The sequence below is a fragment of the Sander lucioperca genome, chromosome 1, assembly GCF_008315115.2.
Source record: "Sander lucioperca isolate FBNREF2018 chromosome 1, SLUC_FBN_1.2, whole genome shotgun sequence".
NCBI classification, from domain to species: domain Eukaryota; kingdom Metazoa; phylum Chordata; class Actinopteri; order Perciformes; family Percidae; genus Sander; species Sander lucioperca.
This window is the reverse complement of record NC_050173.1, coordinates 35,777,823-35,804,436: the sequence shown is the minus strand read 5'-3', so window position 1 is coordinate 35,804,436 and position 26,614 is coordinate 35,777,823. Positions and strand designations below refer to the sequence as shown.

Below are 26,614 nucleotides of genomic sequence, written 5' to 3'. Positions count from 1 at the left end.
CGGAGAATATCGTGATACTACACTGTATCAATTTTTTCCCCCACCCCTAATAGACACCCTGGTTGTATACGCATTTTTGGTTTTGTGGGTAACAACAAATGGTAAACAAACAGTAGTTTTTGTAAACTTTATTGTGAAAAATCAAACAGACTGCTAAGATCAATATATATATTGGTACAATGTTAATGGCCAGTAGTTTTGTTCAGCTGCAATTGTGATTCTTGAACAATGTTGTTGGAAGTCTGCAGTTCATGAAGCCCATGGGACAAAGATAGGTGACCAAAAAAAAAAATTAAACCTGCCATCTCTGAAGTCCTCCTGATCATTGCCTTGTGGTGTATAAAAAAAGACTTCTTACTCTAAAAGTGAAATAAAAAAACTAAAACATTTGGTCTGCTTCCCATCACTGGCTGCATCGCAAATTCATTTCAGCCACAGACGGCAGAAGCAATGAGCTGTTTAAAAACTCCAACAACAACCAAAAAAAAATCTACAAAAACAGGTTAACCTCGCTCCTATTGAAGAAAAATCATAACGTCATCAAAATAGGAAAGTTAGCCCAGTACTCACATTTTGTCAGTCGCTAATATGGTAGCTGAACCTTTGCTCCAAAGGCACGTCAGCTTTTACCTCCCTTACTCTCACATCTTACATATACAATGGAAACAACAGAACAAACACACTGACCTTAAATACAGAGTTAATCCAAAAAAAATTTGGAAAACAACTAGACAAGTTTGAGCGTACTGTGTAACAGCGATAAAGGACTTCCTTCATCGAAGCGCTGACTAGCCCCTCCCCGTCTAATCCCTCCCCAAATCAAATGTTCTCTTTCTCCAAACCCAGACCTTTCCACCCCCAAATAACCTACACTTTATCTTTGTACTCTGCACTCTGCAGCCTGTACTTGTGTATGTAGGTATGTAATGTATACTGTGTTTGTGTACGTAGTGGAGTGGTCGTCAGAGGCTGTTTTCAGACAGCATTACGTTAGAGGAACTAAGGGCGTGCTAGTTTAGGTTCATGGGCCTTCAGTGTTCCAACAGCGTCCTTCACTGCGTGATAGATGATGTTCTTCACCTGAGAAAAAAGGACAGGAAAAGTTTGTTAAAACAAAAACAATGCCTTAAGCTACACATGATCCACGGTAAAACCTCTCTGTGCTGGCCGTTCCATTAGTTTCCTATGGGGAATTGCCGCCGAGCACTGCGCTCAAAGTTCCAATTATTTCAACTTTGACCTCGTTGCCGCTGACCTTTCAAGGCGCAACCAAATCTATATGTATACCTGCGCTGCGCTTTTGCCTGCCCTACCGCCCTACCTTGCATTTTTTACAACACTTAACTTACATATTAACATGTTTTTCTACAAAAAGAAATAAACAGAAAAAGCAAAACCTCACAAATGTTATATGTTGTCTAACATGAGCAGCTGTAGAAGAGCTTTGTCAATAACATAGAGACGAAGAGTAGCAGAATTATAAATGAAATCACAAACTATTCAAAGGATTCAGTAAGTAGAAGAACACGAGTATACAATACGAAGTAATATTACTGGAAAGCCATATGGTAGCAACCAGTTTACCGAAAACATTGCTGCATTATACTGGAGAAAGTCTTCTTGTCATTACCCAATGAGCCAAATGTTTTGTCACTTATGGCTATTTTCACTTTCCTTTAATGATGCATGCCAAGTTTGGAAACATCCATGATTCTTAAAGAGATACTTTGCTGATTTTAATCCAGCTCTGTGTCATCTTTGTGTGGGCAGAGTGTTTAGATGAATGGTGTTTGGCTATTCTCCGTGGCGCCAGTGCATGGAGGAACGGAGATACGTCAGATGACGCAAAAAGTGGCGGATCTCGACAGACCTCCGCTGTTCTGCTCCGTGGGGAGCTCTGTGCACTACCGCCACGGAAGTCTTTCTCTAGTTAGTTGAATGCATTACAATGTGACACTGAAACTACATGAGAGAAATGCACACCCACCTGTAGCTTGTCTTCGTGGTTTGTATGTGTAGTGGACAGGTGTCTGAACTCCTGGGTCAGTCTGAAACAGTGTTTTACATGCTCAGGAGACACAAAGTCCTCTGCCACCTTGATACAGCTGTACAGGTTGTGCACCTGAGAAGGAAAGAGCAGAGAAAGAACAAATGTGTTAATGAAACAAGATAAATATGGATCTTGAATCATCTACATGAATGGATATCTATACAGCAAGCATCCTTAATATAACACAACATGTCTGACCTGGTGTGGAGCTCCAGCAGGGATAAATACGGCATCTCCTAAGAACTGTACAATGGCCCAACCCTGAACGCCATATTCTTCATAGAGCCTGCGGCGGAGCACCTGGTCCAGGTACCAGCTCTGGTCGTGAATGGGGTCGTGGTCTGGAGGGTTCTCTTGACCCTGCTCCTCTCCCACCTGACACAGATAAACCATGGCATATTGATTTTTAGGTTAATAAACAAGGATGTAGCGGGTAAACCTAGCAGGGTTCAGATTAACATAAATTCATAGAATGTACGTCAATATGCACTCATTAAAGTTAATTTGGCTGGCAAAACAGTTAAAGTCCTTCTTCCATTACACAATAATAAAAGTAATAATTTTTAAGAACTAAAAAGTTTTGGATACATTTTTACTTCTCCCAACCATATGTTAAATTAAGAATCAATGTAGATTTACATATTGCAATAATATCATAATCCTACAATGAATCATTGTGAAAACAAAACTTTCTAGATGTTGTGTTGTTACTTTGGCAGGTCATCATCAAAAAAGCGAATTAGTACATTCATGATTTTGTCCATGTTGATATTAGTTGCTTCATGTACATTGTTTGCTTCAACATACATTATTAAAAACGTCGCATTATATAGCTTTTCAATTATCTAGACGTCTAAACTCTGGGACAAGGCCGTTATGTTTAAATACCTGCCATGCTGATTACAAACAGACAGCTTTGTCAAGGCAGTTTGGGCTTCAGATAGCTTTTACACAGTGGCCATCGTTAATGACAAATCGTGTATGAATGTGCACACACGTATTGTTTGTATCACAAACACGGTCGGTCAGTGAAGGCACAGTTGCAGCGGTAGCCGTCGTTGCCGGTAACGTACTCGTAATGCAGAGTGCACGGACCAAAGCTTTGTGACTAGCAAGCAGTTTCTTACCGCTGCTGCCGTACAGGGTCTTCCTTGAACATGCGTTACAGAAGCAAGCACCCGGCTCCCTCAATTTGAGGCACCAAGTGCTAAACGGCTTCCCGTCTCCACCCTTTACATCTTGTCCTCTATTCATGCCCAGCGCCATTTGTTTTTAACTCCTTTCTCAACTTAAGCTGTATCTACATTCTCCAAGTTTGATAAACTTTGCCTCCATTTTTTTTAGCCGCATTACCACGGAGACCACACCGGCACCACACTCTCGCATTTCGGCAAAGACCCTCCCTACTTTGTATCTGATTGGCTAGAACTCGTTTCATTGGTAGGTGGAAGTTCGATGATTGGTTAAATCCAGCGCATTCAAAAACAGATCCCATGTGGACTTTTTAATTTATTTTTCTAAAATAGTCATATGCCAGAAATTGGGCACCAGGCCCGATTACTTAAGCCCTGCGTTAGCTAGAGCTGCATCCTCTCATATGATTGGTAGGTGAAATCAATTGCCTCGAAAATAATAAACCACATGCAAGTTCCCAATTTCTTTTTTTCCTCAAGGCCGCACGCCGGAGATCCGGCACGGTGCCGGAATACTTTAAGCCCTGGGTTCAAATGTGTTACTAGTACAGCCAATGATACTGAAGCTCAAAAGATCAGATCCTATTTTAGACAGAAATCTACTGGCTGCTGACCTTGCGGAGCAGTTCTCTGATCTTCTCGGCATCCTTGGCAGCGTAGATGTGCCAGAGAGCTCCGGGTTTCTCCTTTGCCTCGTACACCCTCCTCTTCGTCATTTCATCCACATCACCCTCTTCAATGGTGGTCATGACCTCTGGAGGACCAAACAAACAAAAACGCACACACAGGCACCGAAGAGTCATCAGCAGTCTCTATGATGACAAGATTTTACAGTAGTTTCGTTTCCTCTTTAAGAGGTCTCTCGTGAATCACGTTTTGAGCTATGATTGCTGATGTTTCAAAATTATATGAAGATTACTGTCTTTTATTTATTCCAGTTTAATGACTGACAAAACGTATCATGCCTCAGTGACTAAGATTATCAAGCTACATTTGCATGTCTCATCTTTATAGCATAATTTATAGCATAAACAAGTATATCAATGTACATCCATCATACCTTTTGACAAAAATAGCACAGAGCTGTAGTTCTCAACTGCTGACTCATGACCCAGTATTGGGTTGCAGGTCCATTAAAAGTGAAATGCAAGTGTGTGGGCCATAACAGTTTCATTCTGAAGTGCGCTGATTTTCCAGAGCTTCTTTTGAAATACTGTTTGCAGCTGCATCATGTGACACAAACAGCTCAAGCAGCGGCACACTGTGGGTTCATGTTTTTCCCCAAAGAACTGTGGTAAAAAAGAAAATTTGTCTAAACAGAAACTATTAAAATAGCCTTTGTTTCTAGTGTGTAAAGGCATTTATAAATGACTAAACTATTAATTTTGAGAAATCTATGAAAATTGTTCCACTTTTTATTGATGTCTGGGTTGTGACTTAAGACAAATGTGGATCATGTAGCTGGAGAAGTTGAGAACCACTGGGGCAAAGAAAAGGACAAGTTACAGACTACACAATCACATTTACTGACATTATGTTTACATCCACTCCACTTCTACCACTCTACTGCATGGAAATATACTGATACTGTGTCTACTCTTACAGTGCTGATTTACAAGTTATTCAGATAGATGATAAGCGAAAACTAACACATTCATGACTGTGTTTGCCCTTTGTCACCAGCTCAGCTTTATTTCCAGTGTTTCTCTTTGCTACCTAACAATGTGTATGCATTTAGCTAGGCGGCCAGCGAGGTGTCTTATAATAACAATGTGTGTGTGTACTGGCATAGTCATTATCTGGTCACAAATGATTCCTTCACAGACAAGTTCAGTTGCCAGGATAATGTGTGTTTATTTTGATGTGCGTGTAAAATCCCATGGTCCTAAGAAGAAGAAGAAGGGTCGGTGTATGAGGACAGCATGCCTACGGTCATATAGTGGGGTGTGTCTGCAAGGGAATAGGGATGCCAATTCTAGATGCCCTTCATTCAAACTTTTCTCCCACTGTGTAAGGACCAGAGCACAGCTCAACCAAAGGGAAAAGAAACTGAATATACTTCCAGTAATTACATGAAATCTTGTGTAAACTTCATGTCAATTTGTGGATTTTCACTTGCTTTATCGACTGAATCCCAAACAGTACACGTTTTCACTCAACCCTGAAATCTACAAAGATAAAGAAAGTCAGGATCTCCAAAGGGCAACAACAGAAATTTCAATGCCATCTGTTATTCATTCAAGGTGTTAATTAAGGTTACATTTCCATAGAAATGTACAAAACATGCCACAGTAGAAACTAACACATAGGTCACAGTGCTCTGGCCCCTACACAGCACAGATAATAACATGAGGATGGGGGGAGGAGTGAAGAAGGTTAGTCAAGTAGAAGGGCATGCTACTGAAGTGATACAACTGGGAGTCTACAAACCTTTTTGTCCATCGATATCTGCCTCTGTGAATGAGAGATTTGAATGTAAATGAGTGAGACCCACTCTATGGTCTTTTTCAGGGTCCTAACCAAACCAATCAAGCCTGAAGCAACTAAAACAGTAAAAGCATGATGTTCGGGAAACATCTTTGAAAGTATTCTTTAAGATTGTTCAGGAGGGATCAGATGAAAGACAAGAGTATAATGTCCAGTGTTTAAAATTAGTCATTTCTTTTATATCCTACATGTATTTTATACAATGTCTTGGATTTGGTACAGGGGGAAATCTGATCATTTGCGTGTCATATTGTAAATAATACATAATGAAATGATTGTGTGATTTGAGTAGTAAGTTGTGCTTTTGATAACATTTAGCAGTTTAATTAATGGTGTACTGTACAAGTGTCTTGCAATAAATGTGTAAGTGTAAGTGTGTGTGTGTGTGTGTGTGTGTGTGTGTGTGTGTGTGTGTGTGTGTGTGTGTGTGTGTGTGTGAGAGACAAAACAAGACAGAGAGAGAGGGACAAAGTGTGTGTTTAAGTCCACTGACCTTCCTCCAGGTCTCCCTCTACTTGTGGGATGCCAACATAGACCATGACATTGACAGCATCAGACACATCCAGATGGAGATTAGTGGTTCCCACCTTCCTGTCTTCAGATGAGGTTAAGCCTGAAAGACAGTGAAAGAGAGAAAGTGAAGACAAATATATTATGGAGGGAGGGGGAGAAAGAGATGAGACATCTGAGTTGATAGGGAATGAAAATGTTCTGTCAGACTCAGCCAATCCTTCTCACCATAGGCATTGTACATCTTAGGTCCCAGGTCAGGACGCACAAAAAAGTTGGGCAAACGGGCGGCAAGGTTTAAACGACCATCTCTCTTTGTGTATTCAGGCAAGGGGAGGTTATCCATCAGATCGTCAAACCTGGGAAAAGTATGAGAGAACATCAAAGAACAACACAAGTAAGATTCACTAATGTGTTTGTACCTTACAAAAAATGAATTGGTTGGCAAAAAAAATCCAATTCATACTTTCTTTTTAATCTTACAAGGGAAACGACTAGTTGACAAAAATTGTTTTGCATTTATGGCATGTGTAGAATACCTCAAACATTTGTCAATGTAACGTGGCCAAAATATGCTGGTTATTCCACATTTTAACATATGTAGATACCAAAAATTGAGGTATAGATCATCAAAGCACCAGGATGGCAAAGAACATTCTAACATTAACATCTATAATAAAAGATACATTTATCTATTGTGGCATGTGAGAAATGTCATAAAAACAACAGATTCCATATGTGCCCAGTGACTTGTAAATGATGTGATAAAAAAGGAATCTCATTTTGGCGTGTGAGATATGAATCTTATTTGTGGATATAACTCATATACTATAACCTCAAATAATATACATTATTATATATAATTAGTAAAATACATATTTGTGAATGACCCACTCTGGGAATGAAGTGGGTGGCTTGGTTGGCAAATGCACGAGACACAAAAGAAGCAACATATTTCTGGGTTCCTCACCGTGTGGGCATCATGTCCCTGAAGTCTTCACCTGGAGGCCAATCCTTTAATTTCAATACCATGGGCTGGCCCTCATTATCTTGCAGTCGCTCTGCATTCACAGAAAAACACATTAGCGACCATTTCTGAGAGAAACAGGAGCTAAAATAACACTGTATCAATCAGTCAATCCAAACAACAAAAAAAGAATAATTTAGGGAAAATAGTTTGTGCACTCACTGGAGATGATCTCAAAGCCGTCCCAGAAGTCTCGCACCTTCACATCCGAGATGATGGCACAGTTTCTACAGTTGACAAGGTCTACATCCTGGTCTCCAAACTCCCTACTGAAAGCATCAGGCCGCCACAAATCACCTTTCAGGCGTTTATGTATCCCAGACACCAACACGGGCTGGACACAAAAGAGAAGAGTTTAGACAGATGACAGATCAACAGAAGTCAGTGTGGTGAAGTTTCAACCCATGTTTCTTCAACAGCAATATTTCTTGTTTCATCTCCATCATGTTTCTGCCACAGTTGCCTCATGTGTTACATTGTAGTTCTTACTTGTCCCTGCTTCCAGCACTCTCTGAAGATCTTCCAATTGTTGCTGTTGCTGGGATCCTGTAGGCAGAGGAGTCGTCCGTCACAGAGCCAGGAGTGTGAGGTATGTGGTTCCAAAACACTAAGGCCCATTACTCCGTCTTTTCGGCCCCCCAACACACCAAGCTCGCCACTCTCAGAGGCCCCGGTCCGACGGCCTTCTGCTTTCTTGGTCTCTACAACCGAGGCGATGATGTGATCCAGGAAGTTTGGGAGGCTGCTCTTCAGCTTGTCACTCTGACAGACAAAATAGAAATGATTGATTACCCAGCTATGTACTTGTACTTACAGGTAAATAACTTTAAGTAAAGGCTTGTCTTTTTTTTTTTTTTTTTTATCCACCTTGGCATTTTGTGCCAAGTGAATGTTCCGCTTCACTTTAACTACAGCAGTAAATGGCAGAAATACAATTTATAATCAATTCAGTTATTCCTAATCTTAGTATTCTTAAAATTTAAATTAATCTTATTGAAAATGTTTTTAGTTGATTCACTATATTTTGAGCATAGGCTACACTGATTGACACTACACTTACATGCATTATTGAAAATGAGAAGGCAAAAATGAGACTGAAAATTCACAGTACTTTCCTTATCAACATTTTCTGTTGTATTTTTCTATAGAGTTCCAGGAGAGATGTGCCTAACACTTTGTATATCTCTTTGTGTTGAAATACACAAAAATATTATAGGCATAATCAACATTTTCCAAATATAGACATACACTGTGTGAATTGTGATTTGAACTGATTCCGTTTTATTACAACTGATCTATTTTTTCAATCAGAAACTGATCTTGCTATAAATGCTCTGATCTTTTAGTATACATTTGTACACTTGGTAAAACTACATGGATTGATAAAAGCTTTCTACGTACGCCTGCTGAGGTAAAGACAGAGGGGAACGGTACCCCACTCTCTCCAGGCCCCTGAGGGAGTTTGCCCGGTCCGGAGTTGAGCAGGTCCCGGAGACTGGACCCTTCAGGTTTGGACTGGGCCATGCTGGAGCCCAGTAACAGGCTGTTAAATAGCTTAGGGCTGGAGGCAGAAGGCTTTGACAGGGCACTGAGTGAGTCCAGGCCAAAGGGAGGCCGGCTGTCTCGACTCATCATGGAGCGAAGTGAACCAGATTCTGGAAGAAGATGGCAAGAGGATGGTGATGTAACGTCAAATTTAATATTAATTTGGACTTTTTTATGTACTCAGATTACACTGACTCAACATTTCCTTATTCCTACTTACCTTTGGTGTCATCCTTGGCTTTCTGTGTGGCCAAGTCTGCCAACCAGTGCAGAGCAGAGCTGTTGCCCTCTCCTGATGAGCGTGGCTCTTTGGCAGAGGACTGGGTGAGATTACAGGGGGTGGATGTACTACTGGTGGAGTTACTGATACTGCCCACACTTTCTCCTCCCCCACTGTCTGATGGCGTGGCTGTTTGTGTAGTTTCTGTTTTGATCGCTGATGTTTCTCCCTCTGATTTTGGGGTGGTGCCAATACCAGAAGCTGCAGCTGCGAGGACACCACTACTGCTTGTTGTAGACTGCTGAGACAAGCACAACAACATTAGAGCCTTCAAGTTAAACACTTTTCACAATGCAGAAATGGAGCGCTAAGAAAAATATGATGTGGCAAAACAGTACCTGTGAAATCCCATTGGGGGCACTAGGGCGTACTAGAGGCTTGGTGTGTCGACTGGTACAGGGACAATTGGCCTTAATACCCCACTTGCCTCTCGCTGAGTGCACCATGTCACCTATGTTGTAAAGAGCTAAAGGAGAAGGGCAATAAAATCAATCATTACAACTCTTACAATATCAATACAAGATAATACATACCTAATTACTTGATGCTTGTGAGGGGGAGGATTGATAGATTCATGATTCAATCATAATGTACATGTTACCTGTCCCAGGTATAATCTGCGTAGGCATAAGGTTCTGTGGCTCATGAGGTTGGCCTTTGGCACACTTCAACCAAGAGAAAACCTCATCCTCAGGACCTTCATCTACATCTGAAGGAAAGAACATATTGACCAACGTGTGTGTCTCCAATGCACTCAACCTCCAAAGATCTCACAAAGTATTAACCCTGTGAACACTTGTTTCTATTATTGTAATAAATATATATAATAATATAAAACAAGGTAGGTTAACACAGGAGCACTGTAGTGAACTGGTTACCTTAGCTCTAAAAGTTTCCTAAATGACTCACCCTCCCTTGGCCTGTTCCTGCGGAGCCGATAGCAGTCCAGACACACTCCAAAGCCACACTTGCGACACACCCAATGGATGTTGAACAGCGTGGTCTCACACACGTCACACATTTCTCTGACACCTCGCACTGCACGTTTCCACGCTACTTTCTCTGAAGGACAAGTAAAAAAAACAGAACAGGTTTACATACACAATAGACACTTCTGACAGGGTGAGTGTTGAGAAAAAGTGTAGGACAAGATAACACACCAAATGGGACTAAAATTATTAAAATGATGTCTTTATACTCACGGTGAGGCTCCACCATCATCATGGCCTCCTTCTCAGACATGACCAACTGACAGAACTGGTCTCCAACATTGGCCAGGATGTACTTGGATGTATCAAGGTCAAGGCCCTCTTGGACAGCTGGTGCAGGTAGCCACAGACCCATGGCCATGGAATCGCTCTGCTGAGGACTCAGGAAGCCTTCCACGCGCAGTATACCTTTGCGAGTGAAAGCCAATCTGGTCACGGGCAAAAAGAAAGGTTAATGCAGTAACACATCATTGGTTGATTAATAATTGCTTCCTCTATGATGCTCAAATACACACAGCAAGACACTAAACAGCGCAAGCATATAAACGTGTACCTTCTGAAGTGAAAGAACCGACAGGCCACATTTGGGTCGTCGTCATCATCGCTGTCTTCGTCTGTAGCACGATATTTACGGTAGCGCTCCAGACGGCACTCGCGGCACTTGTGCAAGTGAGGGGCCACATTGATGCAGGAGCCATCCTGGAGAAAAGACTCACCAGACTGCTTTAGACGACGCACTTTGCTCTGGTCTTTTAGTACAGACTGGCCCACTGGAGGAGACAACTTAGTGTTAATTCTATTGCTTAGCTTGTCACCACAAATGAGAAAGAGTGGACAAGACTTACCTTTGAAAGGCTTGTTACGTGGACGGCCCTTAGCAGCCACTTGGACTTTAGTTTTCTGCAACATGGCCCCATCCTTGGCAGGGTGTGGTGTTCCTCCTGGGATTTGGCCTTTCTCTGGGCCCTCCTCATTCTCACTCAGGTCTGACAGGTCACTGTTGCTGCTGGAGTCAGAGTCACGTTTGGATGATTGGCCTCTTTCCTCCAGGGTAAACTTCTGAGACTGGCTCTGGTCAAAGGACACAGGGACCTCCTCCATTCCACCAGGTTCAGTGCTTCCAAACATTGGGCAGCCTGAAGTGGATGTAGGCATCTCCCCAACATCTTGCTCCTCCTTTGTCACAGTCTCTTCACTTTGTGACCTCTGTGATGAGGTCGGTGCTGGAGAGGAGGAAGAGCTGGGTGAAGCAGTTGCTGAGAGGGCTGGGAAAGGGGAAGACAGAATCCCCTTAGGTGGCTCTGCCATAGTGAACAGGTTTGGCTTGCAGTCCGAGGCAGGACCAAGGAGCTGCGGCTCAGCCCCTGTGAGGCCAGCAAAGGAGGTGTGGGAGGTTTTGTCCCCATATGCCAGAAATGGATTAGCGGGCTCTTTGGAGGCCTGCAGAAAAAGGTTCTGGTGGCTATCTGAAGTATTAAATCCAGATTGCAGCCCTAAGCCCCCCACAGAAGTCCCATTATTACTGTTCTTCTTAGAAGTATTTTGAGCTCCAGAGGCTGCAGCTTGACCACCAATACTTAGACCAGAGCCTCTTCCTGCTGCAGAGCCACCCATGCCCTGGAAGGCCGATGACGATTTGTTGAGCACACCATTTCCCGTTGAATGGGTCTCAGGCACTTTGGGCTGCTCGGGCTTTTTCAGCCCTTCAGTGGAGGTTGCAGGCTTGAAAAGGCTTAGGGGCTCTTTAGTCAGGCTCTCAGACACTGCGGTGAAGTAATTGGTGTCCTTGGACTGGGTATGACAAGCAGCTAGGCTTGGGCTGGACCCAGAATTCTGGGTCATGCACTGAAAAAACAAGTTTTGGTCTGGCTGGAATTGAGTCTCATTCTTTGCTCCACCAAAGCCAAAGCCAAAGGGCCTGGGAGTGTCCTGGGAGGTTGTTGGAGTAGTAGTAGGAGCTCCATTTGTCTGAGAAGTAACATCTCCAAATACAGAAGCAGTGGGCACGGTCTGGGGCAAACGAAAACCTGATGCCGTTTTAGAGCCCTGAGAAACAATGTGGTACAGTAAAAGTATATTAATAACAGAAAATAACTGATGACTTGCAAAGGCATCATATAATGGTATTAACAGTATATTGATCGTCTTACCTCAGTGAGGCTTCCCCAGGTGGGGGCTTTAGGACTAAAACCCACAGAAGCAGAAAGGGCCACACTAGGGCCGCTGTCATGTGACCAGGAAATTGTGACAGGCCCCGGGGAAACAAGAGCAGCTGTTTTGGAATAAGCTGATTGGGAGGCCTCCTCTCGATCTGGCTGGGGGGATGGGGAGGCCTTCGGGGCTGGAGCTCCAGGGACCAGGCTAGGCATCTGGCCTAGTGAGGGGAAAGATGTGGGGGAGAAGGGAGAGGGGGCTGGTTTGAGGGGAGGAGGGGTGGGGGTGTGAGTAATGGCAGAGGTGGAGTCCGCCGCCCCTTGTGTGGAGAGTGAGCGACCATTTTCTTTGACGTGGGCGGGATAACGAGGAGGAGTAGCGTTTAATTGGTCCATCTGGAGTGAGGAATTGGTGTTGGGGGACGACACTCTGCCCTGAGGAAAGGTTCCTTCTGAAGAGCTTCCGTTTTTGGTTGTGCTGCTGACTCTTTCTCCTGAGTCTCCACCCCAAAGCCCCATCCCTTCCACTGGAGTTTTGTTGGAATCGCCACAGTTTTGCCCATCAGCTTCCGTATCTCCTGCTCCTTTAAAACGTTTCAAGTTCAAGTCATCCTCACCTTCGGAGGCAGTCCTACGTCTGCGTCCACTGTCACCCTTCATTGTTTCACTGTCCTTCCTTCGCCGCCCATTCTTACCCAGCTAAAGAGAGGGAGAATGTTAGGAAGTAATTTTGTTTAAAAATGTTTATCTTAAGCTGAAAATACTTTAACAAAATATACAGCGCAGTACCAATTATAGAGTATAGTTTTATAGATTTATAATATAGCAACCTTACCTCCTCCTCTGTCAGCATGACATGTATCACACGAGGATCTACCATCTGGTTTTCTTCTCCCTACAGCAACAAGAGGTGGTATTTAAGTGGCATCCTTTCATACCATGGGCAGAATATATTTAGGCAAAACATAAGTTTTAAAAAGATTTTTTTTGCAATTTTCATTTCATTTTTAATCTTGGGTTTCGCCCATTACAGAGCAATTTCTTTAGCATTGTATTTTTTTTGTTTTTTTTTTAATGTAGCAGAGCTAATGGTATTAGGTAGTGGTTAAATAAAACAAGTAGTGAGGCAATACAGTCATTTGAATCAAACTTATCCAGTCTGAATGTGACAGGACTGATTTTCCATCTAAATTTGTCTATGTCATAAAGAGTTTCTAATGGTTTTGGTATTTTGATCCCTAAATATAATATACACAATTTGCATCCCAATTTTACTTGTAGCATAGGCGTTATCTACCTTATCTAAGGTAATCTCCATTATGTGTGAGATAGGATCGTGCTGTGAGACCAGTCCTGTAGCCCAGCATTCCTCAAACTCTGGCTGGTACACGCGAACTCTGCGTCCTTGAATAGTGTATGAACCTGAGGGCAGAAACACAACGAAAAGTAAGAGTTAGATTCTGGCAGTCAACAAGAATCCAGGCTAGAAAATGTTATGCTTATCATCTTCGTAACTACATGTGATGACACATGCCAAGTTTAGGCATTTTAAATGAACAGCAATTCCAAGGCTGCCAATTTGAGCAAGTCCCCCAAAATAAAACATGTCAAACACTGTTAAGACATAACATCCCAGAGAACACATGGAGGCAGTAAAGGAAAACATAAAAAACTTGTGAAGGTTGAGTCTCACCCTTCCTGAAGATCTCCTGCAGTTCAAAGTCAGTACGCCAGCTGGAGATGGCAGCCTGCAGGGAGGGCTGCTCCAACAGCAAAGGGTGTCTTATGTCTTTATCAACCTGCACAAGGACACAAACCACACTGTCCTGAAATAGTGGTACAGTAATAATAGCAGCAATAACATGAAACTTCACACTACAATATTATAAGAAAGAACACCAGCACTGCAACTTACAATTACTACTGTTATTTCATTGGGTTATCATTTTAAACATGTTAACAGTAATAAGAAATACCCTGTCCCAAGAAATTGTTTATTCTGCCTGCTTAATATTCAAAAAGCACAGATGTATTCAAATCCCATCTGAGAAGCTCAACCACAAAATGTGGTTAGGTCATTTTTGATAAATATCCTAAATAATTAGTCCATTATAAAAAATTGTTTTCTGTCAACGAACTGGTTTACAAACTAATCAGTCTAGCACTTAACACTACTAAAGGATTAACACACACTGTAAAAAAACAATAAAAAAAACATACACACCTCAAACCTCTGGATAGTTTTCTTATCAGGCAGGAACTCAAAATTCTTGTTTCCAAAATACTCCACAGGAACCAATGATCCTAAACCCACTCTGTCCACCAGGGAGCGGAAGACCTGAAGAAAAAGGGAACAACATGAATTTCTTAGACCCTGTACAAAAATACTTGATATGATAACCATATACATCTCAAAAGAATGCAGATTCTTTTCAAAATGTGGGCTGTCAATTGATTAAAATATTTAATCACAATTAAATGGCATGATTGTCCACAGTTAATGGCGATTAATCGCCAATTAATAGCAAATTTTTTACCTGTTCAAAATGTACCTTAAAAGGGGTATTTGTCAAGTGTTTAATTAATCTGATCAACAATGGGAGTGGACAAATATGCTTGTTTTATGCAAATGTATGTATATTTATTATTGGAAATTAATTAACACCACAAAACAATGAGAAATATTGTCCAGAAACCCTCATAGCAGTGTTTCTGTTATCTGTGTTAGAGTTAGGGATGTCACAATACCAAAAATATAGTAGTCGGTACCGATACCACCAAAATTGCACAATACTCGATACCAAAGTCGATACCACAGTGTGAAAAAAAAAAAGAACAATAATATTTAAACATTATATAAAAAAACACAACAATAGTGGCAACTACGAATGTCATTGTCATCGATACCAATACCACTGAAATTTCACGATTCTTGATACCCAATTCGATATCACAGCTTTCTGTCACAGTGGAGGGGTTTAAGTGGAGGGGGCAAGGAATGCGTGATTTAGGCTAGGAAATCGCCAGTCTTCTGGACCCGCAGTCTGCCGCTCCGAAGCCTGGCATTACCACACAGCCAGCATAGTGTAATGTCTTCCATGAGTTTACCTGGAACTTCCAGACAGCAAGCATGTTTAGTTATGTCTGTTACTCACTGCCGTTGTTTTCTCACATAGAATTGGGCTGGTTGAAATTAACTGACGTTATAAAGGCCCTCTAAAACAAGTGATGAAGTTAGCTAACATTAATTTCCGCTATTAGAGCTAATGTTAGGCTGTGACAGGCAATGGCAGAGGGAAACAGACTTAACGTTACTTTCTGTTTGGGAGCTCCAGGTAAAGTCGGGTAAGCCGTTGCTGTAGATGTAACGTTACGGTAAAGCCAGAGGCTGACTGCTGTCACGCATGGATGTATTGCTGTCACGGAGATGATTTTTCTGTGCTGGTGGGGTGTTCTTCTTCTTCTCCAGCATTTAGCGGCAGACTAGAACACTGTAGGCGTATACTGCCCCCATCAGGTCTGGTAGAATTGCGGTGAAGGCTGCAGTGCCAGAGACTCAAAGTGGCTCCGGTAAATGAGCGGAGCTGTTTCGAGGCAGCAGATATTACTGAAGTTGCAATATAGTCACAATCCTCTGTGCGGGCGAGAGATGTGACCCACGACCATCATAGTTCATAAAAATGCAGCTCAGTGAGGATACAGACATTTCATACACCAGACATTTAGAACACGGACCTGCCGATGTGCACTGATGCCCAGTTGGACACGTTCAGAGACTTCAGTCTGCAGTGTAGTTCCTACACTTCACTGATAAACCAGAGAACTGTACAGTTACACTGGGCTTCGTGCGTCCAAAGAATTAGTGGTCTTAAAACAAATTTACGTTAATGCGATAACACATTAACTTTGACAGCCCTAAATTTAAGAAATCTAGACTACGTTTACACTAAAAAGGTCTTCATGCCAAAATTGTAGTCATTTTATATCTTTTTCTTGTGTTTCTGCTCATAATATTCACTTGAGAACATTACTCTCTAATAGGGATGCACCGATGCATCGGCTGAACATATTTGCCTCGTTAACTGCCATCGGGGAATAAAAATGACATTCGCCGATGATTATATGTGTCATGAACGCTGTGCTCAGGAGAAACTTTTTTTTCCCTCTTTTTATTTGGGCGGGGGGAGAGACCGAGACGGAAGAGGGCACCCGCGCACTCTCCTCAGTAACTTAGATTAAACAAAGAAGATGGTGGTCGTGTGGCAATATTTTACAGTTTCAGAGAAAGATCAGCGTTTTGCAGTTTGCAATACGTGTTCCATTGAAATTTCAAGAGGGGGGGCTGTTAGAAAGTCATTTAACACAACCAATCTCATTGGACACTTGAGAAGTAGGCACGAGGCGGTGTACGGCGATTACCTGCAAGCTGACCAAAAATGGAAAAATGAAGCCACCAAGAAAGCGCAAACCCCCGGTAAGACTCAGACTTCAATTGACACGGCATTTGAGAAAGCCAAACAGCTGCCTCCAGACAGCGCCAAAGCGAAACAGATAACAAACAAGGTGATGGAGTTCATCGCTTTAGATGACCAGCCTTTCTCTGTAGTGGAGGACGTGGGTTTTCGGAGTCTGATGAAGTTTATGGAGCCACGCTACACGCTGCCGAGCCGGCGTCACTTTATGAGAAATACACAAGGTGAAAGATAGCCCTATTTATGTTTGTATTTATGAATAACATAATTTATTTATTTCACTTGTTTTTGCATTTACACTTGATGCATTTTTTTTTATTTATCAGAAAAATATTTTTTATTGGGCCATGAAAATAATCTCATTGAGCAAGTTTTTGTTTATCAGGCTAAAACCACTCAAATAATTTTGTTGGGCAATGTACTGAAACAATCTTTTCATTGATTAGTTAGCAGTCAAAGGTTTTTGAATGTTATTTTTCAGAAAAGAACTTGTCATAAATAAGGTTATAACTAATGTCAACCAGAAAGTGACATTAAAGGTTGTTTTTGTTTCATAAATTGGTCTGATTGAATTTGTGCTCATTCTAGGAAAGTGTGATCAAGAGCCGAAAGACTTGTATGTTTCCGTGGCACAAAAGAAGGAATAAATAAAAAAAAGAAAAAACATCGGCATCGGCCATCGGCCAAGTTGTTATGTTAAACATCGGTATCGGCCCAGAATTTCCCAATCGGTGCATCCCTACTCTCTAAATGTACTCATTTTGCATTTGGGGGTGAAAAGTTGCCCTCTACTGGGCTCAGCAACAAAGGCTTCAGGGTCAAGAGGGTTAAAACAAATTAAGCATTTTTCTGTGAATCTTGACTGCATAAATTAAAACATTCTGGAAAGTGTTAGGTGTTTGTTACTTAAAAGTAGTTAGTAATGGTCAGGGTCCAAACTTGAGAATACTCAAAATAAAAGCTAAAGTTATTGAATTCAAATTGAACCCCAGTTGGCAAATTGCATTGGGCCTATTTGGCAGCTATGGATGGCCTTGTCCTAATGCCTTGTCCCCATTTCAACCGGTAGCCCAGATCGTTTCAAGGCTAGACTTGTATGCAGATGGTCCTGCTTACTCCCACTGTTCAACTGAGCACTCACCAGAGCAGGCCAGGCTGTGACTGATGCTGGGGCTCCAGCAGTCCCAGTACCATCACTCTGATTGGCCCAAACAATGGAGTCTTCCACCAACACAGCTTTCACCCCATCATCATACACCTGCACCCAAGAACACCTCTGCAGAACATTGTCAAACTCCACAAATACCTGCAGTGGGAAAAACAGAAAGAAACGGGACATAAACATAAGGACTGATATATGTGATATAAGACTGCTACCTCAGCAACTGCAACTATAGCAAATCTAATTAATTAAAGTAACAAGCAAGTAACATAACACATTTTTTTAAAGACAGAATGACTGTAAGTGGATTGGCAAACTACTATATGTCAGAGCAGACAGCCACACAGGGCCTCTTCAGTGGCCAAGAGCTCATTAGAAAATGTTGTCAACTAGCAAAGCAATGCCTGTGTGCACCAGCGACTTCCTCTGAAAGAGCATTTCATATCCATGACGATACAGTCTCATACTAATACTACTCAGTATTAAAATGAGAATACTAGAAAAGGAAAATGTCCAGTCTGGGTTATCTTTTTCTTTCTAAACTTTTCATGCTGTGTGATATCAGACTTAAAAGTGGCCCCTTTACTACTAGAGCAAGAGTTGGATAGCACACTTCATTTTGCATAGAACTAGGAAGAAAACTATATACTGAACTTTTGCATCTTTAACATCTTTGCACATTCTGCACTAAACCATTCAGCCTTCTTTTCTTATTGTTAAACAGTTATATTGTACATTTGTTTATTTATGTTATCGTTTCTTTTACATATATTGTTCATTTTCTTTGAATATGTTTATGTATGCACCATCAACCAAAGCAAATTACTTACATGGCATTTTCTTTTCTTTTTTAAGATAATTTTTTGGGCATTTTAGGCCTTTATTCGACAGGACAGCCGAAGACATGAAAGGGGAGAGAGAGGGGGAATAACATGCAGCAAAGGGCCGCAGGTCGGAGTCAAACCCGGGCCCGCTGCACCGAAGGAGTAAACCTCTATATACGGGCGCCCGCTCTACCAAATGAGCTATCCGGGCACCCTACTTGGCATTTTCTGATTCTGACTTCAGATACTAAAGACTCACTGACTCACATGAACAGACCCTCTGGATAGGATCACAGGAGGAGTGCCTGTTAATCATTAGTTATCTAGCTACTTTGGTTTAAAAGAAAAAGGTTTTAGTGAATAATTGGCTTAAAATGAAAAACACAGCCTTAAAAAAACACTCCCGGTGATCGTATTAAACATAATTAGTCTGTTGTGCTGACTTAAAATATATAAAATTATATTTACCGGTATTTAATATGTTTTTTGCTGTAGTTTCTTTTAATATTACATGCATCCATACCCAGATTTTTTAAAATGATTATAGCCTGGACATGTGGCTGAAAATGTGCAGCTAGTGTCTTAATACTGACCCACTTTGCACCTGTATTATAGGTTGATATGGTTGTAGTGTTGTTTAAATTTGGTTTAAAGCTGTGGTAAGCACTTTATTGTTGGTATCACTGGGCAAAAATTCCATAATAATCTTTCAGCATCTTGTAATTTAAGTAGTCTAAGAGAAAAACTACTTCTGCACCTCCTCATGGCTCCGTATTCAGGCTTCAGAAAATCTAGCCGTTGATGGGAGACTTTGGTCGATCACAGATCATTTCAGAGACAGAGCGTTCCTATTGGCTGTTCCGTGCATGCATTGCCCGTGCAACCGAGAGAGGAGAGGGAGAGCTGCTGGGAGAGGTCTTAGTCTACCCACTGTAGCTTTAAAGGTAATTTTTTCTAATGCAATACACTTTTTGTCAATTTTAGCCAATATCGCCTCACGGTCCGCTAGCTCTCCGTTTTGTGTGTGCCCTAAAAATAGATCAGGTGTTTTATGCACAGACCTGGCTCTGTAAATGGGAAATAAACAAAGTGCATCGAACCGAGCCACACAACACTATTCCAGTCGTGCTTGTGCACAGGAGGGGAAAGGCCATGGATGTATAAGAGAAAGGCAGTGGAAGTGAGAGGGATGGTAAATCTGGCACATGCTAACGTTCTGAAGTAGCACATTGACGCTGTTTGTGTGCCGAGTTCAAGTATCAACAATCTTTCTCCAGAATCACAGACTCCACCTTTAAGAACACACACCAGGAAACCTCCAGTTAGTCATGAATGGATTGGAATTAAAATTGGAAATGTTGTTTATTAATGTGTCAGGATCTTTTTTATTATCTTGTATTTGCAGGGTAGGTTCAGTGAGCATGATTGTCATTTGTTACAAATCCACACTGACAGATACACACCATCAGACCAGCAAGATGCCAAGAACAACCACAAACTTATCCAAAGGACACTGAGAAGCCCTAATAGAGCAGATTGGTGGTTAGGGTGCATTCATACGACAATAGCCCTGTGTGAAAAAGTGCAGCCCTCTCGTTAATTTGCACATTTCTGCACACTCTGTATTTCTACTGTTTACCTCACGATTGTCGAAACAAAAGATAAAAAAGTTCATACGTTTGCAAAGTTATAAGTACTGTCTGTGGGTATTACAAACTGTATTTTGAAGTGGGGGTGTATGAGGTATGAGTAGGGCTACTTATCTATAGTCAGTGTAGTTGTGTAGTAGATGGCAGTCTGGCCACCACAGAAACATTCTAGGATAAGAGAAAAAAACGCTCCGGGTTGTTTGCATTTCTTTAAACCAATCCAACCGTCTCGGGCGGTGCTAAGTTTTGGACACAGCGACGGTGGCTCTGCAAATTGGTCTTGGGAAGGAACTTGTTTTGGTGGAACATTTGCACCCACAAAAGAAAACGCCACATACAACATTAAATTAGGTAAACTGTTTACACAATAAAGTAACGTAAGCTATTAAAATTAGCTGGATACATGGTTTAACGTAATTTGCTCTTACCAGTGTATCGCCGTGTGTACTTTGTCCACAGCAATCCCACCAATCAGTCCCAAAACTTCCCAGTAACATAGTAAATGCCGTAAACATATTCTTTGTAAATCTTTGCAATCATTCACAGACAGGGGCGTCGGACTCGGGGGGGGGGGAATGGGACTGAGTACCCAGGGCCCTCATGTGAGGAGGACCCAAAAAGATGCTAGAATGAATAGCTGTGGATGCGGGGAGGGGCCCATAGAAAATGCCTTTCTACAGGGCCCAGCATTTTGTGCTACGCCCCTCATCACAGAAAGAACCAAGCAGGCTCTCTCTCTCTCTCAAAGTTCTTCTTCTGTACACTCTGGCTCATAAAAGGTATCCTCTTGTCTCCACAGTGAATGACGAAACGTCTTCGTTTTTGTTGTCTCTTCCATAAACCGCTGAAAGTCTGACCCAAACAGCTAATCTGCGGCGTAATACAGTTCTAAGGTTGAGAAAATGTAGTGCCAAAGGAAAGGGCTGTCTGATCGCAAGGTAAAGCGGTAAAAATATTCTAAATGAAGCGCCGCTTGATATTGTTTTGTTTTTTTTAGGTGCCCCCTTTTTTAGGAGACTAAAATATGTTTTTGCTGCTGCCCCCGTCCACAGCAGTACATTGCTTAGCTTCCGTGTCGCTACTCCCTTGTGCTTCTCTAAAATTGGGGTGCGCCGACTGCCATCTACATATGTACATGTATGAGTACCCCCTAGAACCCCACTTCAAAATATTCAAACTATCCCTTTAACCCATGTAATCTGTTACTTAAACTAGACATCCTAGATTGTATTTCATGTCTCACCTTAAACACACCCACGCAAACGCAGCCCCCTGCACTGTTTCAGTCTGAATCTCCGCTTAAGTGTTTGGCTCAAAAGGTTCCTCAACTAAAGTTCACGAGAGAGGGGCAAGTAATACTCTAGCAACTGAAACTGCCACAGATCTAATGAGACAATAAAATAGATCCAGAGCATAACCCTGTTTCTTAATGCAAGATATTTTAGTTATGCATCTTCTGTGTCAAAATAACAAAATAAAACTGATATGCATTGGTTCACAATGGACAATCCAACTGAACAATGACACGCATTAGCCAAGGTTTCAAAATCTAAACTACTTCACAAAGTAACCTTGACAACAGCTGGGCTTCCTCTTCTTATGAACTGTGTGCAAGATTTGTACCATTGACTTTTATCAGACACCACCAGGACACCATGACATTTATACACACACACATAATATACTTTACAAGAGGATTCTCTCAAGACTCGTTTGAGAAGCACTTTTTATACAGTTGGTTCACTCAAATGACAAAAGGAAATAATTCCACATTCTTCCATATTAATTAATGGGGTAGTGATATTTTCTTGCACAATATAACACGGCACAAAGTGTGATGATGACATGAACTGACATAACATGTCCGTACATTAATGAGGAGGAATAACACAATTTGAGATTATAGCAAATGTTCTTTTAATCCAACCTTCTTTTTTTTTTTTTACACAGAGTGGACACGTCTTTGCCTCAATTTGTGGCACCATGTGCATCTGTTCACCTCACATCTGGAACAGGACTTTTGGCAGGAGGCAAAAATTCTCTTCATTTACATACATACTCAGCCGTAGAAGACCACTTCTTGTTTTCATTTACTAACAATAAATGCCAGGCATTATTATTATGAACTGCCGAAGGTCTACACAGCAACACATTTTAAGGATTTGTTTTGGTTTTTTTCTCTTGTAAAAAAAAAAAAAAAGCCCCTGTCTTTAGTCAGAAATTCAGAGCCAGTGTTGCTTCTAGTCTGACCAAATTCAGATATAAGGGGATTATTACATGATATTATAATGCAGGCTTCTTTCATTCTTCAATTTAGTTTTACATTAATTTTTTTGTTTTTTGTTGGACTGACATCTGTGAGAAAAACTCAAAAAGTCCTCAAAGATGATGAGAAGCAGAAATCCAGATGATACATGAACATTATTATATTGGTATATCTAGATTATTACCAAGCTGTACTCAAAATACATGTCAAACCTTTCTGCCAGCAATGTGCACTGCCACCTTTTTCACAGAGACCACTCAATCAAGCCTCTGAACAAAAGATCTTAGCACGTTTTGTATTTTATTTTTGTATTTTATTTCTACACATCCCAGTTGTCATGCTGGTTATTCCTCAAGCTCATGTAACATCGAAAAACTAGCATTTGCCCTAAGTGGTTGACATCAATTCACATGTAATCAGGTTGGTGGGAATCTGAGAAGTAAACCGAGCCATAACACCTGTCTTTTTTTCTTGGTGACCCATGACATACAGAATGGTGATGAAATGAATTTAAACTCATTGAGCAGGTGCATAATCCTACGTGTACTTGTTTCGTTTTGTTTGTTATAGTGAAAAGGTTTTGTGAGTAGGAGACTAGCAAACCTGTTTCTGACAACCTCCCCTTTATCCCTGTAAATCAAAGATCTTGGCTAAATATGATTGCATTGACTATGTTGTCAAGGTTCATAATGACAGGGCAGAAGAATACTTTCTCTGACAGAAAAAAAGAAAAAGATATCCAAGCCCCAGCCCTATTAATGTTCATCGTTGATGGACCTCATTTCTCCAGTAAATATCCATTTTGGTGAATGCACACATCAGAAAAGAGAGCCAGACTTGTTTTTCCAATAGATAAAAGTGCACTTTCTTATTCTACAGAGAGAGAATCTAAGAGTAGGCTAATTGTTTTGAGTCAACTAATTTCTAACAAACAAAAAGGACATCCCGCAACAACCCAAAGGACCCTCATTGATTATTGTCCTTAAAACATATCTATTTCATTTAGTTTAATAATCATACGATAGCCAAATGGGATCAATTTAATTTATTTAATCCTCACTCTAGTCGAGATTCTTTCCAACTAGGTGCTTTTTAATCAAATTAACCCTATGTTCTAAGAATTCACTGTATTATTATGTGCATATTTAAGACCTTAACATCTTTAAACGTTCTGTAAAAAATTAAAGTGTTAATGTAAATTTAAATAAATACTATTTAACTTGATAATTGAAAAACCAGAATTTAGCTATTTAGTGTATACTTGTAACGTTACCCACCACCTCCCCACATTTTTACAAATCTCAAATGTCTCTGCAGTTTCGCTGGCCGGGGAAGCAGCTTGAGAAGATTAATTTCGTTCATACAAGAGTTTTTTCGATAGTAAACTTGCGCTTTAGTCTGAAAATTTAACAATCTGGAACCCACAGTTAAGTCGAAAGAATTCCTGGTTCACCCTCGTTTGAACTTGTGAGGCCTTTAACTAGACTAACGTTAGCTAACGATGGGAACTGACGAGCTAGCTAGCTAACGCTGTTATTCGCTGTTGCTTGCAAGCGGTTTGTTACCATATCGTGATCGTTTGGTTATCTCTGCCGCATCTGTGCTTTGCAACTGATTGCTAGGGGGTTAAGCTCAATATTAGTGGAGCTTAATGTCATTCGTTAACAAGCTAAAAAGCGAACAAAGCAAAGGCCAGAAAATCCCCGGCCTCGAGTTTAGCTTCGCCTCACTGTCTGAGACGTGTAGCTTGCTAATATATGCATGAGCTTACGTTAACTGCCAACAAATACACCAACATTGACGGTTAAAAACGAGTTCAATGCGTTTGAACACATATTTAATAGCTAGTATACATTTTATATAGACATTGGTAGGTATTTAGCTACGCAGTACGGCATCACTTGTATGTAAACACTGACCGTCAGCCCTGCAGCAGCAGCAGTGGTTGTTGTTGTCGCCTCTCCTCCGCTAACCTCCGAAGCGGCCAGGCCGATGACGCTTACTGCCCGCACTGTTCCCCGGAGCCAGTCCCGGGCCCAGGCAGCCTGCTCCGGCTCGGATCCATTCGCGGACCTGTCGTCGTCGAGGAGCAAAAGCAGACGCTTCCCTATCAATTCAAGAGAGTCCCCCATGGTTTGCTCGCAAGCTAGCTGTCTTCAGTGAGCCACCATGAACAGTGTAACTTCTCCGCTTGGGATAGGAACTCAGGAATGCTAGAAGACAAGCAGAAAATAGCTGCGGCGACTTTGTATTTAACGTTGGTGCAAAGGAGAGCCCGTTAGAACCGTTGCAAACGAGGGCACGCGGCGGCGGACCAAGTCACGCCAGGAATTCACACAGTCGAGATGTTATTGTCCTCGGTGCTAGCGCAACTATCCTGCTCTGTCCGCCATTGAGCCCTGCAACAATCAAACGCACTCCTCGTAGACAGGCAGCACTGCGGAGACAGAGAGCAAGTGTGTGGAAACAGCGACCTCTAGTGACAGGCCTGTGAATCACGATAGTGATTACGTTGTGCACTGTAGGATGCTTTTAGTTTTATGTTCCGCAGTATTACAGCGGAGGTGGACCGACACGCCTGAAATAAAAAGTTAAATCACTTTAATGAAATAAAGAAATAAAAAATGCATTAGAGTCAAGCCAGTAGCGTACCGATATGATATTTACCAGTTACAAAATTGGAATCTGAATATGATTAATTATTATTTTACACATACCCAAACATTGAGATAATGAATTTATGGAATTGGATGTTAAAATTTGAATCTGTCATTTCCCTACTGCGATTAGTTAGCTTACTTATCGCCAACATGTAGGCTACGCTAGTACCGGTATATCTGATGATATATCGACCATTTTTAACGTAATTTTTATTGTCTAGCTCTGATTTTTATTTCACATAAGGAATGCCATATTTAATTTGTTGAGCATCTACTAACTAAACTCATCACAAGATGAGATGCCTTACAATTTGGGTGGCTTACCACCTTTGCTCTAGGAGTTCCTTTTATTACAAATCTTAAAAAATAAATAAATAAATAACTGACATTTGAAAGTCAATATTTTTGCTTTAGAAACACAAAAACATTATTACAATTTGAGCTGCTGTTCATATCACAGAACAAAACCTTATCTATATTATTTTAGGAACATATACATGGCACTATGCAACATATTTTGTGATTCAATTTTTTTTAAATAATTAATTGCAATGTTAAACATATAGTGCAAAGAAATAGGCATTTACGCAATTAAAGTACCATACAAGTAGATACAATCTTACCTAAGACTCTTGATCCGTCTTTGTATTTCAATTATGATTAAAAGTGATCTCAATTGTGATGCATTTTGACCTACAGAACACAGCAGATACTCTGTTCATTATTATATGTGGTATATTAGTAGTAGTAGCAACTGTTGTTGTTGATTGTGACCACTAGGAGGTGCTACCCCGCTATAAACTCTTCAATGCAGTGCAGTGCAGTCAGTATTCATAGGGACGTTCTGCCAGAGAATATAATAATATTCTATTATTATTATTATTAGTAGTAGTAGTAGTAGTAGTAGTAGTCGTAGTAGTAGTAGTAGTAGCAGTATTATTATTATGATTATTATTATTATTATTACAATTCCCATGAGTAAAAAAGTTATTATTTACTTTAATTTATTAACCATTAAAATACCACACAGAAAGTAGCCCATCTATGAAGTAATCAACGTTTAGGATATAAATATACTGTGGAATACATATAATTCTCATCTATAAATATATAGAACTGTGACTTATATTTTGGTGAATATAAGGCATCATACACTGTGATATATATGGCTGTGTATTTTTTACATTTAAGCTGTGAGTTCTTTGGACACAAATAAAAATACTGGTCAAATTATGCTCTGGCATACACAAATAAATTGACTTCATCATGTATTACTGGAACTGTGCAAATCAGGAATGTCCTTTAGTCTCACAAGAGTTTTAAATAAAGAAATTTGTTTTTACATCT

At 40.9% G+C, this 26,614-nt stretch overlaps 1 protein-coding gene across 3 annotated transcripts; it reads right to left on the bottom strand.

The window, feature by feature from the left end:
- Window positions 1–113: 113 nt before the first annotated feature.
- Window positions 114–25,048, bottom strand: kdm3b (lysine (K)-specific demethylase 3B). 3 transcript variants are annotated; one of them, XM_031319408.2, is made up of 25 exons: window positions 24,527–25,047; window positions 17,848–18,012; window positions 14,459–14,572; window positions 13,928–14,033; window positions 13,532–13,656; window positions 13,070–13,129; window positions 12,232–12,933; window positions 10,927–12,127; window positions 10,635–10,851; window positions 10,295–10,509; window positions 10,002–10,154; window positions 9,694–9,801; window positions 9,431–9,558; window positions 9,033–9,333; window positions 8,669–8,922; window positions 7,757–8,029; window positions 7,430–7,601; window positions 7,211–7,301; window positions 6,469–6,599; window positions 6,224–6,343; window positions 5,674–5,697; window positions 3,858–3,997; window positions 2,249–2,425; window positions 1,988–2,122; window positions 114–1,080 (listed from the first exon to the last, which is right to left on the bottom strand). In XM_031319408.2, the coding sequence occupies exons 1-25, from the start codon at window positions 24,737–24,739 to the stop codon at window positions 1,000–1,002; spliced, it is 5,406 nt and encodes a 1,801-aa protein (XP_031175268.1). In that variant the 5' UTR covers window positions 24,740–25,047; the 3' UTR covers window positions 114–999. The 3 variants fall into 3 exon arrangements, with proteins under 3 accessions (XP_031175268.1, XP_031175269.1, XP_031175270.1); XM_031319409.2 differs by having other exon boundaries at window positions 9,033–9,330; window positions 24,527–25,046; XM_031319410.2 differs by lacking the exon at window positions 5,674–5,697 and having other exon boundaries at window positions 24,527–25,048.
- Window positions 25,049–26,614: the final 1,566 nt, after the last annotated feature.